The sequence below is a fragment of the Porites lutea genome, chromosome 7, assembly GCF_958299795.1.
Source record: "Porites lutea chromosome 7, jaPorLute2.1, whole genome shotgun sequence".
NCBI classification, from domain to species: domain Eukaryota; kingdom Metazoa; phylum Cnidaria; class Anthozoa; order Scleractinia; family Poritidae; genus Porites; species Porites lutea.
The window spans coordinates 27674318-27685697 of record NC_133207.1 but is presented as its reverse complement, the minus strand read 5'-3'; the positions used below and the strand labels follow the sequence as shown (position 1 = coordinate 27685697).

The following is an 11380-nucleotide window of genomic DNA, read 5'->3' as shown; positions in this document are numbered from 1 at the left end:
TCATAGAGTTATAATAAGATATAGGGAAATACAGAGATGTCCAGATTTTTTCCTGCGCACTGCAAAGATGATATGTTGTCCCGGACAAATACAGCTATTCCGCCGCCACCTTGCAATAATTTTTCCCCTCGAAATCAAGTGTGATCTGCAGGATATTTTTTTCACAACTCACCCATACTTCCCCTCAAAAGTCAAATGGTCGGCCCCTTATACCTTGTCTCCCCTGAGAAAATTGTATCCGTCAAGCTGAAATTGAAAGAATTTGGATATGTTCGATCTATTTTGGTTTCTTGAACTGTCAGGATAAAGCATAGCAATGGCTACCCTGTTTCTATTACAGCTCATATAGAAATTGGAAAGGATGTGATAAAGGTTATCTGAGCTTTATCGGAAGGAGGTGATTTCGACTTATTTTACAAGAAACACAACGAAAGCCTTCTCTTGCTAATGGCACAGTCGTAACTTGTTCCCACTCCCCCTCTGATACATCAAAGCACTCCATGGAATCTAGAACCCTCTCTCCCTTATAGTCTCGGCCGCCGATGACGTAAATTTTCTTGCCAATAACGACGGCCTGGGCATCTTGACGAAACTCTTTCATTCCTAGAAATAAAGCATACAATATAAATCAGTGATCTGGACGAAAAAGCTATACGCAACTCATCTCATTAATATTTTAGATTTATAAGCCCAATTGTTGTGAATGTCACAGCCCGAGCCTCGAAAATATTACCCATCTTGCCAAATTAGTTTGCCAAAAATAGAATCTTGAGGGCGATATCACACGAGACGATTTGCAACGACGATTTTCAGAGCAACACAGTGTTGCATCTTTATAAGTTTAACGATATTGTTTCGATTTGTTTTAACATTGTTCCAACATTGTTGCTCTTAAAAATCGTCGTCGCAAATCGTGTCTTGTATTTAAACATTACTAACAGGTTTACACAAGTTGTGATATGGAAATCAGCCTTTCGTCTTATATACCACCCTATCGATTTCACTTTCTGCTTTACCTAATATTCCTCAGCGACTGCAGGAAATACTGAGCGGTCGCTAGCCCGAACAAAAGCGACCTTTAGATTCTGAGACGAGTACGACAACGAGAACGAGATTTTAATTCTAAGTTGAGCGCGCGCTTTTACTGTTGTCATTCTTCTACAGGTTCCAGTGAAATTGTTGAAGTAACCGGAAAATGTTGTCCAAATTAAAGTGATATGTTTTGTCATTTTGCAATAGAGAGAAGGATTAACCTCCTTCAATGAAAAATAACCTTTCGATCCTCTGGTGAAAAAAGCAAAACAAAGCTTAGTCCGGGGTGTATATTTTTGAGAATAAGCAAAAAAACTTTAAAAATCTCGTCCTCGCAGTGCAATCTTAAGGTTTCTAACATGTTTGAATGAACTGCTTTACTCGTCAGTACACTCCATGACTCAAATGATTACTCAGTATGAGCCTAGTAAGTAAAACATGTCATTTTTTTAAACACCTTTAGTCAAGCTCCACTGGTGGGTTTGTACATCATAAACCTCACACTGCCGGAGTGTATTGTATCCATTATTTCCGCCTATGACGTAAATTTTTCCCTCCAGTTCTACAGCGCATGCACCAACTTTTCCACAATTCATCGGTAATACAAAGCTCCAGAGGTCTACCTCTGGATCATATCGCTCCATGCTGACTTCCGGCTCTATACCCTGGCCTTCTCCACCGATAACGTAAATGTGTGTTTGCGTAGCAACCATAGCGTGACGAGTTCGCTGGATTGTGGGAGGCGAGAGAAACTTCCATTTGTTGTTGACTGGATTGTATACTTCAAACGAGTTGCTATGGGAACCATTCATCATGCCACCTAGGTAAGATGGACGAAATGTTTCAATATAGCGTAATCCTTTAATTGATTGCAATCAGGGGCTCGGCTCCTGATCGCAATGTTATACTTTAGGCGTTAGTTTGACAGCATCTTCAAAATATTCAGTTTTCTAAAAAACTCATTTAACTGTAGCCTGCGAAAACATCCGTTTCTCCTCGCTCTTCGCCGCTGGGGACGTTTCGCGCGGAGAAACGTCGAAACGTCCCTAGCGGCGAAGAGCGAGCAGAAATGGAAGTTTTCGCAGGCAATTTAACTGTTCGTTTACCGTACCGGTTATTTTTAGCCGCGGTGCTATAGGACTAAACATTCGAGAGAAACCACGCTCTCCAAATGCCAACCCTTTGTAGTTCGTTAGTCGATGGACCATCGAACCCCCCTCCCCTCCTCTTTCATTAGAATACAATTTCACTGTTTGATCTCTTCCGCCTAACATTGTTCTCTCTAATTGTAACAAGATGAGCGAGGCAATTTCTACTAGCGGAGCGGACACTTTCCTGTTTTTTATTCCCTTCACTGAGAAAAACAATTAATATAATTTCATACATTCTTTCTTCCAACTTTCTTGAAATAATTTCACCAGGGTAAAGATTTTTTTACGTCATCAGTTCCTTATCTTTCTATCTCAAACTCTAATCAACTGCTAAAAGGAGATGATATATTAAACTCCTAGGCACATGCCTATTCCTACAGAATTTCATCTGCGGGTATTCTCCCTTACCAGAGACATATAACAGCCAATCATGTTCAACGGCGGCAGCTTTGGCCCTCGCTTCCTGAACAGGGGCCACAAGGCTCCAGATATTTGATTGCAGATTAAAGCATTGCACATGATCTTGAAACAGAAGAGAGGCCTTGCCTTCCTCGGACCCAGCAGTCGCGTAAACCGATCCATCAACTACCGCAACAGAGTGATCGCACAACTGCGTTCTATAAAAGTGGCGGAAATTGTTTAGCATACCGTTACAGTACTACTTTTTTCCTAAACGGAATAAGTAACATTCAGTGAGGAAAACAAATTCTTGATATAGTCTGGAAAACAGTTTTTTTTTCTTTTTCTCCCAAATCGGGTTTTCAAAGCGCGAAGCACCTGCGTGGGATTCTCGCGCAAAGGGGGCGAGCCTCACTGACCCTCTCCTCAGTCTCGCTCTCTGTTTCCACCTCCGCCCCCCTCAAAGAAGGTAGACTTTGTTTTAAGAATGATTCCTTTTTGGTTTTAAAAGTTTCAAGTGAGATTGAGCTAACACATATTAGGTGAAACATGAATAAAACTGTAGGATTTAGAGACTCAGATATTGAGAAAATCTGGAAAAAAACACTTTAAATATAGAGGCGCAAAAATGGACACAGATCGAATTATTGCCGCTTTGAAGGCTAATTAGCCTGCGAATAAAGCCGTGTCTCCTCGCTCCTCACCGCTACGGGGGCGAGTTTTGCGGGACGTCCTTCGGGAAGAGCGAGGAGAGTAGGCTGTTTTGCAGTTAAACGCGAACAGGATCCGTTATCTTAACCAGAGTTCAAGACCCTCTGTAAAGATATAAATAACATTCGACTTTTCTTGTCGCCGCCCATCGCACCAGTTAATAAGTAAGGAAATTGGTATCTAACGAGAATGGTTATAGCCGACAGTCATCAATCTGGTTCCTTTTGTAGGTACCGAGGCACAGATTACGTACAACAAAAGAAACAATACAACCAAACAATAAAGCCTCCAGGAGAAATTTATTGTTTGGTTCCTTTCTTTCTTTTGTGATGAGGGTACCTGCAGCTAGAAAGACCCCTTTCAAGTTTTTTCTTTCTCACCGTAAAGGTGCTAGTGAATACCAACGATCTTCTTCAGGAAGATAACAAAACGTGATGCGCCCTTCATCGGGGGTCTTGCCCTTACCACCAACAAACAGAATCACTTGCACTAAAGTCGAACATGTTCTTGGCACCGTCCTTGGACTACTCATGGATTTTTTCTGTTCTTCTTCCGCTGTGTTATAGCTCATGGCCTCCAGAACCATTTCCTTTGCTGTGGGCGAGCGATGCACTAATTCCTGTCGCTGTACATGCTCCATAATTATGCCGGTGGACAGTAACGGCAGCCGAACATGTTGCAGTAATTTGGAGAAGTGGATCCCGCGCTCTTTGCGATCATATTCAGTCCATCTCACCAGGCTGTCGAATACCTACAACGGATAAAATAATTGTTTTACAAGGATTCTAAACTGATTTGGAACGATTCGTGATACCTATCATCCCAGGATTACACCTTTCTGACCCTTGGTCAACTGACGTTCCTCCATAGGAGAGCCTGGGTTTTGGGATGGCACAATTGGAACCATTTCATCCGACTTTCTAAAAACAGCCATGGGATGGATTTAGGGGGTGAGCCCGAAAAAACCGCCGCCACCCCCCTGCGAAAAAATCTATGAATTTAAAAGGAATTTTCATTGAGATATAATATATATATATATAGAAGGCAAGTGTGCCCTGGGTGCAGATAAAGTCTGAAAAGGCAAAAAGAAATCCCTTGATGAGACGCGTCGGAAGTTATTACTGGAATCCAGTATCTGGAATCCGGAATCCAATAGGGAGTGGAATCGAGAATCCAGGACTATCTTGGACTCCCTTATACCCCAAACCGTACCATACTTGGACAAAAATTAAACCAGTAGTCTTACTCTTAGAACTTACTATGACGTTTAATTAACAATTATTCCACGAGCGCGTGTTGGATATCCAAGAAGCGCTAGCGGAATAATTGTTTTATAAAAACGCCCACAAAATATCAAAAATTCTTCCCGGCGTTATTTGTAAAAACAACCGATTTTCAGCTTGTTTTTAATTTTGAGCAGACACGTACAGTTTCCATATTTGGAACTAGAGCATGGTATGATGGCTAAGCCAATCTGAGCTCTAGCTAGAAATGCCTTATCCAATGATTCAGTTTTTAATAATAGCTGTTAGAATACAGAAACTATTTTAATTGCATAATCACCTGTTGCTCACTGTCGACGCAAATGTCATTGTTTGACAACATTTTCTCAAGCTCATCTTGGTGAAGTTCCAAAAAAGACATTGAGTTCGCAATCTGTACGAAGTTTTCGTACAAATATCTCTGACATCGCTGATGTAGTTTTTCTTGTCCATGAATTAACGAAACGTCCCTTACTTGGAGGCAATTCTCAGGAGTTAGGAACTTGACTAGTACGTGAGAACATTCCTCCAACAAGCTTTGAAGTTTAAAGAAACAAGCGCCCTTAAAAATGTCAATAGCGTTACTTGCATTTAAGAAAATTTTCCCTCCGTACATATATTCCAAGACAGCTTCCATTGTTGAATGATGAATTTCTTGTGGTAGCTCGACGTGTTTTATGAACCTTCCACTTTCACTGTCTATAAAAAGCGAGCGAAAATAAGGGCTAGCTACTCCCAAAATGTTACGATGACAAGGAAATTTGTGAGTTCCGATTCTCAGCGTTACATCGCAGAGAATCCCTTCTCTGCGTAAAAACTGGAAATATTCGATGATTGATTCTTGAAAGCTTCTATCCACAAACAAGTAGGTTTGGTTGGGTTTAACTCGGTTGATGTCCTTCTGTATATCCCTGACATGGCAGCCGTTTGAAGGCATGCTTTGCTTCCAATAAAATCAACGTCGTCTTTTTTAAAAGTGTAACAGCCGCAAAATAAACTTGGTATTCGATGAGTCACTCTGCTTGCAGATTTACGTGTTGTTCATGTAAATTAATCAGCCTGGATATTTACTTTGCTTATTAATAAGCCGGAATCGGCAACATAAACCGACAGGTACCTTGTGCTACTGTGTGAACATGTTAGCAGGTGGCACTAAAAGCAACACATCTTTGGTTTAGTTCCAACTGTTCCTGGGCATTTTCCAGCTTTAAGCCCGCTCCCAGAATGTTGCTGATAGACGCTTATTAATTTACACCGGTCCGGTGCAAGAGCCGGGTTTTACAGGGCGTAAAGTAACTTTAGTTGGGCCTTTAAGTTACAACCACTTTACATAAATGTTGTATTTCCCTACTTCTATACAATATCATGATGAACGCAAAGAGAAAGCTGTGTTAGCGTGGCATTCTAAAATGTGAGGCCGAGGCCTGGCGCAGAACTCCCGCACCACCTTGTCTGTGTCGATCCTCTTGTCCCCGTGGGTTTAGGTACGCATGTTGAAGCACGAGCCCAGAGGAGCTCTCTGCTCGTATTTAATATAGTAGAGCGCAAGGGCGTCTTGACCCTTCACATACAATTAAATGATCGTTCCGGAGATGCTGTCGACACTGGCATCGTCAAAATAATTGTGAGCCTAAAATTCCCCCCACCCCCCCACCCCACCCAAATTCTTTTAAGCCCGTGCTTAACTGGCTTACAGTCAGGTACGCCCCTGGAAGTAGCAGCAATTCGTTCTCTCCTACTGCAAACTTGGCATATTTAGCAGCTGTTTTGTGACAATATGACGGGCAACAACGAACACATCAATCTTGTTCCCAGGGTATTTTCTTACTCGTCCCCTCTCCTTCGCTTTGGAACGAGTGGTGGGACTCTAGGAACTAGTTAGCGCACGCATAGTAACTGACTCCTCGACCATTTCAAAGGGGACAAACGGCAAATTGTTGTTGCTCGAAAAAGATCGAAATATCTATATGTCGCAACTGTTCACCAGTAAAATGCCTAAAATGGCGGAGTGGCAAACTGAGCACCCGGAGAAGTGTATTCAGTCCTTCTTGCGCGCTTTCTCATTCGTACTTGACGTTTCTTCGTCTGTGCTTAATCTGCCTAAGCCAGAAGCCAAATATCAGATTAAACTGCTTCTTTCCTAATATCTTACTCAGTTCATAGTAACACTGACACTACAAGGAAAGATACGTTTCCTCTCGGATTCTTACATCAGGATGGTGAGGACTATGAGACACCAACCTTTACAATGCAAGAAAACTTTAGATTAAAAACAGTCTTATCTCCAGAAAGCTTGTCTAATCATGAGAATAAACTTTGACATTGCCATTTTTCTACGGGTGAATTTATTTCAGCATACGCGCATAGCCGGCTAAACGGGCATATTACGAATGAGTCCAACCTAAAAATAGACTCAAGTGACCGACCAACGCTACAGGAATGAAGGCTATAAAACAGTACGTTCTTGTAATTTATCTTTATTGCGCTGTACAACGTCGCTGAGAGTATTACAAACAAAACGGTCCATTAAAAGATGAGCAAATAAAACACGGTCAAAAATCATTGTTCAATGTTTCTCTACAACGCCAGTTCACGGCGTAATCGAAATTTCTTCCTCATTAATGGGAAAATTCACGAAAGGTTCACTCCTTAATTTGAACACTCAGCTCCTTGCTTAAAAGGAGCTCGCTGTGTAAAAAATATTGACAACTTCACTGGTCTTGGCTGCGAGCCGAGACAAGGTACATTTTCCTATATACGATCTACCTTGCACTGAACATGTCGCAAACGAGATAGAGTGTTGCATGAATTAATTGCACCCAGCCGAGGTTTTTAACTCAAATCAACCCTCTCCGTTTCTTGTAATCTTCAAGGTTTAGAGATCGTCTTGGCGCTCCGTCCCTCTCTGTGTTCACAGGTCGAGGAGTAGCTACCGCTGGACGAGATTCTGTTGACAGAACACTCAATCGTGAGAAAACTGTAGCACTTTTCGCTAAAGCGACAGTTATGATACCCGCCAACTATGCCGTTTTTGAAGCCCAAGTTGAATTTTCATTAAAAGTTATGGAAAGGTCTACGGTCACCTTTTATTGATGTATCAGTTAAGAAGGACAGTTTGCTAGTTTATATACTTAATTTTTTCAGAATTTTCGCCGGTCTGTGTGATAGTGTAGTGGTAAGGGAGAGAATAGGATACGAAAGGTCTGGGTTCGAGGTCCGAGCTCGACCCTGGGTTGCAATCGTCTCTCTTTGTATTAGAAACACTCTCAATAACAGGTCAAACATTTTCCAAGTGTCTTAAGAATGGCAGCGAACGGGAAAACTCTGATGTAACTGAGATATTTTGTCTAGCCTGCGTGGCAGGCGTTTGAAAGGGAAGGGAAAGGGGGTTTGGGGCGCGAGGGAAACGCGCTGGGGCGCCTCTCGCGTTTCTCTCGCACCTAAAACTCCCTTTCCCTTCCCTTTCAAACGCCTGCCAGGCAGGCTATATTTTGTCACAATACTATTAACAATGTTGGACTCCTTGCTACTACTGCAATTCAATGCATAAATAAACTGTCTTAACTTCACGTTCGACGGTAAAACTCTTTTCGGTCAAAAGTTAATGTTACGGCTACTTCGTGGGACGTTTATTCGAGTACAAAAAGAAAAACAGTAAGCCACAAATTTACAGTTGCACCATTTTCGTCCCTTTTCGTTCGAAAGGGAAATTTGCGGAGTCGCAACGCAATGAAAGAATAACATCCTAAACTTAATAAGACGTTAAGTAAACTGAGGCAGCATCTTACCTGTTCCCGGGGCAGGAATGTCGAGGTTAATAGTGATGTCGAAATTATGAGCTGAAAAGAGATCTTCTGACTGTGATGGCCTTCTTTCAAGAGCGGCTGCTGCCTGGCTACCCAAGGGCGCGGTCAACAGTGCTTCTACATCCGGAGACTATGGAGAATATTGTGATGATTCCATGAACAACGGGAGATTTAAAGTGATAGCGAAAACACTCTATCCAATCCCCAAGATCGCACTAAATACGCTTAAAAACTGCTTAGCAGTCTTGACAAGTCTGAAGATCTTATCTAGTGTGACCTGCGCTCGCGCGAACAATTTGCTCACCTTCGCGTAATGAGCTCGTTCCGGGAGGGGGTGTGCTCCTATACGGGGAGGCTCCGCCCGAAAGGGGTACCTTTTACAGGCTCCAGATATATAAAAGGGTACGGATTTCAAGTATATGAAAGGGTAGGGAAATCTGTGATTTGGGTATTTCAAAAGGCCTTCCATCGAAATATTGCGAACGGACGCCCACTACGGTTATGTTCTCCTCGTCCCATATCATCGTTCATTGATTGTACTTCAAGTGTATTAAAAGGGACGCAGTCTTCTTAAGGAGGTACCGTGAAATTCCCAAAAGAAGCCCCCCAAATGGGTAACGTGCTCCGTTAAATCGCCCCTCCAAATATAAGCCCTGCGGGGGCTTGTACTTGGAAAATCGCCTTCAAATACAAAGTAAAACAAAGCCAAAACGGTAAATTTACTTCCAACTATAAGGCTAGTCCAATTTTGAAACGCAAATTTCCCTCCATTAATAAGCCCCTCCAAAGATAAGCCCCTCAAAAAGGGCCTTTGAGAAAATATAAGCCCCGAGTCTTATTTTCGGAATTTTACAGTATTTGATAGGGGGTACAGGGCTCAAAAAAGGTCCCGTCCAGTAGGGACTAGTGGATTTTCCTGCCGGGGAAGTAAATTTTAAAGCTTACTTGGGTCCAGGTAAGTCATCCTCTGACTCAATCATTAACAAAGGCAAGCAAGAAGTGGCTGAGGAGGGCAAGCAAATGTAAGAGCTGTTTGCCCAAACGACAAGCTAAAATTTTTTCGAACCCTGGGTACCCATTTTTACATGGAAGATAACGGGTACCTTTTCTGTAAAAATGGCTTATAAAATGTTACGGGGGTTGGACATCGGGACAGAGTCTACCCGTATAAAACTGTCTCTAGTAGACCCCCGGGGGCTCGTTTACTCAAGTTTAAACTCCTTTGTAAAACCTTTGCATGACTTTCTCGTATTAAAGGCGTTTCGCGCGCTCCACGCAGGTTAGGTACTAGCTACTAGCCCTGGTTGGTTCATTGCATTGTCTGCGCAGGCTGTGATTGGCCAAAATAATTTCTTTCTTTGGTTTTTAAAGACGCTTAGTTGCATACAGCGCACAAACAACGCGACATCACTTACTGTGGGCTCTGTTGATTGACTTGACGTAGAGGCCTAAAACAAACACATGACCAAGTTAGAAACTTCTTTTTATCGCGTACTAGAGTGGTTTTCGTTTGAGTGTCGTAAAACCAAAACCAAAGTAATTACTCTGGCCAATCACATAGGACACAGACAATACATTGAACCAATCAAAACTCGAAGTAATTACATGCGGCTGACGCAAAGCGCGGGAAAATGCATGCGAGCGCGTCACAATTGGCTTTGGTTTTACTTCTGATTGGATGAAAAGGTGGCGCGAATCTTTTAAGCCAATCGCATCGTGTAGAAAGTGCAAAACCAATTACTTTTCGACACTCAAATGAAAACCGCTCTAAGAGGTGTACAAATACTCTCATTGCTTTAGCTCTCCATTCTTGGTTTGCGCTCCCTACACAGCTTTCGGGTGTCCTCTAGTGGTACAGTGTAAAATTGCATTTACTGGTTTTTAATTAACCCTTTCACTGCCAAATTTAGCCAAAAGCAAATTTCGACCAAATATCGAAATTTTATTTTGTGAAATTTTAAAAAACAAATAGCACCATGCGTAAGTACAGGCAAAGTGGTTTCATTTGAATGATCACATCATAGGATTTGGTCCGCAGACGCAAAAGTTAGAGTCACATTACAGAACTCCATCAAGTCACCACTGACTCCGGCAATGAAAGGGTTAAGCTCCAAAACGCCATGCATAATAAATAGAATTCATTTCAATACAAGTTAGAAGGGGCTTATATCCCGCGGGGAGGTTTATAATCGGATGTGTATTTTGTGTTGTTGTTGTTTACTGGTAGATGGGCCTTTAACTGGAAAGGGTCTTAAAGCGGCAGTTCACGGCACACGGCGTACACAGACTGTGATGAGCTAACAAGAGTCAAACGTACCTCGTCTGTTCTGGTGAGTTCAGGAACACGGAATGCACTCTCCTCGATTTTGTCTTCGTTCTCCACTCTAGTCACCGGGCTCCAAGCAGGTTTCGCCTATTAACAAGACAAAAAGCATGGCATGAATTCTACCGAGCCTAAAAATAGAACTACTAGAGAGATCAACTGAGCAGAGACATGAACTGTTGTAGCCTGCAAATACAGTCGTCTCTTCTCGCTCCCTAGCGGCGAGGAGCGAGGAGGAGATACAATAAAAACCCGCGTCCTGCCCGCGACTAAGAACCGGGATTTTAAGAACCTGTTAGGCTATAATTTGCCAGTTAGGCCCCCTCTCTACAAGAACCTGTTTAGCCTAAAATTTGAAACAGGTTCTTATTTTCGAAAATAATAAAATCTGTACACTTGGGCAAATAAGATAAGTCAACATTCAGGATCCTCTTCAGAAACATAGGTGCCTTATCACTCCAACTGCAATTGTAATGGAATACAGATTTTACGTAAGGAATGAGCTGAATACCACTAAATACTCTTAGCTATAATGTACTTTTTTCCTTAGAAAATAACCTATTTAAAAACCTAAATAGTCTAAATTTGTGCTAATTACCATTTATCTAACCACCTGTTTAGGCTAACTTGGGAAAATGCGGGTTCTTAATGCGGGTTTCTACGGTAGATGGCGGAATTCGCAAGCATGAACTGTCG

At 42.2% G+C, this 11380-nt stretch overlaps 2 protein-coding genes across 2 annotated transcripts in view; both read right to left on the bottom strand.

Annotated features, from left to right (window-relative positions):
- Nucleotides 1-372: 372 nt before the first annotated feature.
- LOC140944213 (kelch-like protein 18) lies at nucleotides 373-5682 on the bottom strand. The gene is made up of 5 exons (XM_073393342.1): nucleotides 4857-5682; nucleotides 3674-4044; nucleotides 2592-2800; nucleotides 1490-1852; nucleotides 373-603 (listed from the first exon to the last, which is right to left on the bottom strand). The coding sequence occupies exons 1-5, from the start codon at nucleotides 5490-5492 to the stop codon at nucleotides 374-376; spliced, it is 1809 nt and encodes a 602-aa protein (XP_073249443.1). The 5' UTR covers nucleotides 5493-5682; the 3' UTR covers nucleotide 373.
- A 1334-nt stretch (nucleotides 5683-7016) lies between these two features.
- LOC140942594 (RNA polymerase-associated protein RTF1 homolog) overlaps nucleotides 7017-11380 on the bottom strand; it is a 16176-nt gene continuing 11812 nt past the window's right edge. The window contains exons 14-17 of the mRNA XM_073391517.1: nucleotides 10679-10774; nucleotides 9777-9809; nucleotides 8344-8491; nucleotides 7017-7502 (exon numbers count right to left, since the gene is read on the bottom strand). Coding sequence (XP_073247618.1) covers nucleotides 7393-7502; nucleotides 8344-8491; nucleotides 9777-9809; nucleotides 10679-10774 — 387 coding nt within the window. The 3' untranslated portion in view covers nucleotides 7017-7392. The remainder of the gene's footprint in view (nucleotides 7503-8343; nucleotides 8492-9776; nucleotides 9810-10678; nucleotides 10775-11380) is intronic.

Excerpts from the sequence above, each read along its gene's own strand:
- LOC140944213 (XM_073393342.1), bottom strand. The coding sequence starts at position 5,492 with ATGCCTTCAAACGGCTGCCATGTCAGGGATATACAGAAGGACATCAAC. Across the intron at positions 2,801-3,673 it reads TATTCACTAGCACCTTTACG|AACGCAGTTGTGCGATCACT; the intron begins GTGAGAAAGAAA and ends CCACTTTTATAG. Across the intron at positions 604-1,489 it reads CCAGTGGAGCTTGACTAAAG|GAATGAAAGAGTTTCGTCAA; the intron begins GTGTTTAAAAAA and ends CTTTATTTCTAG.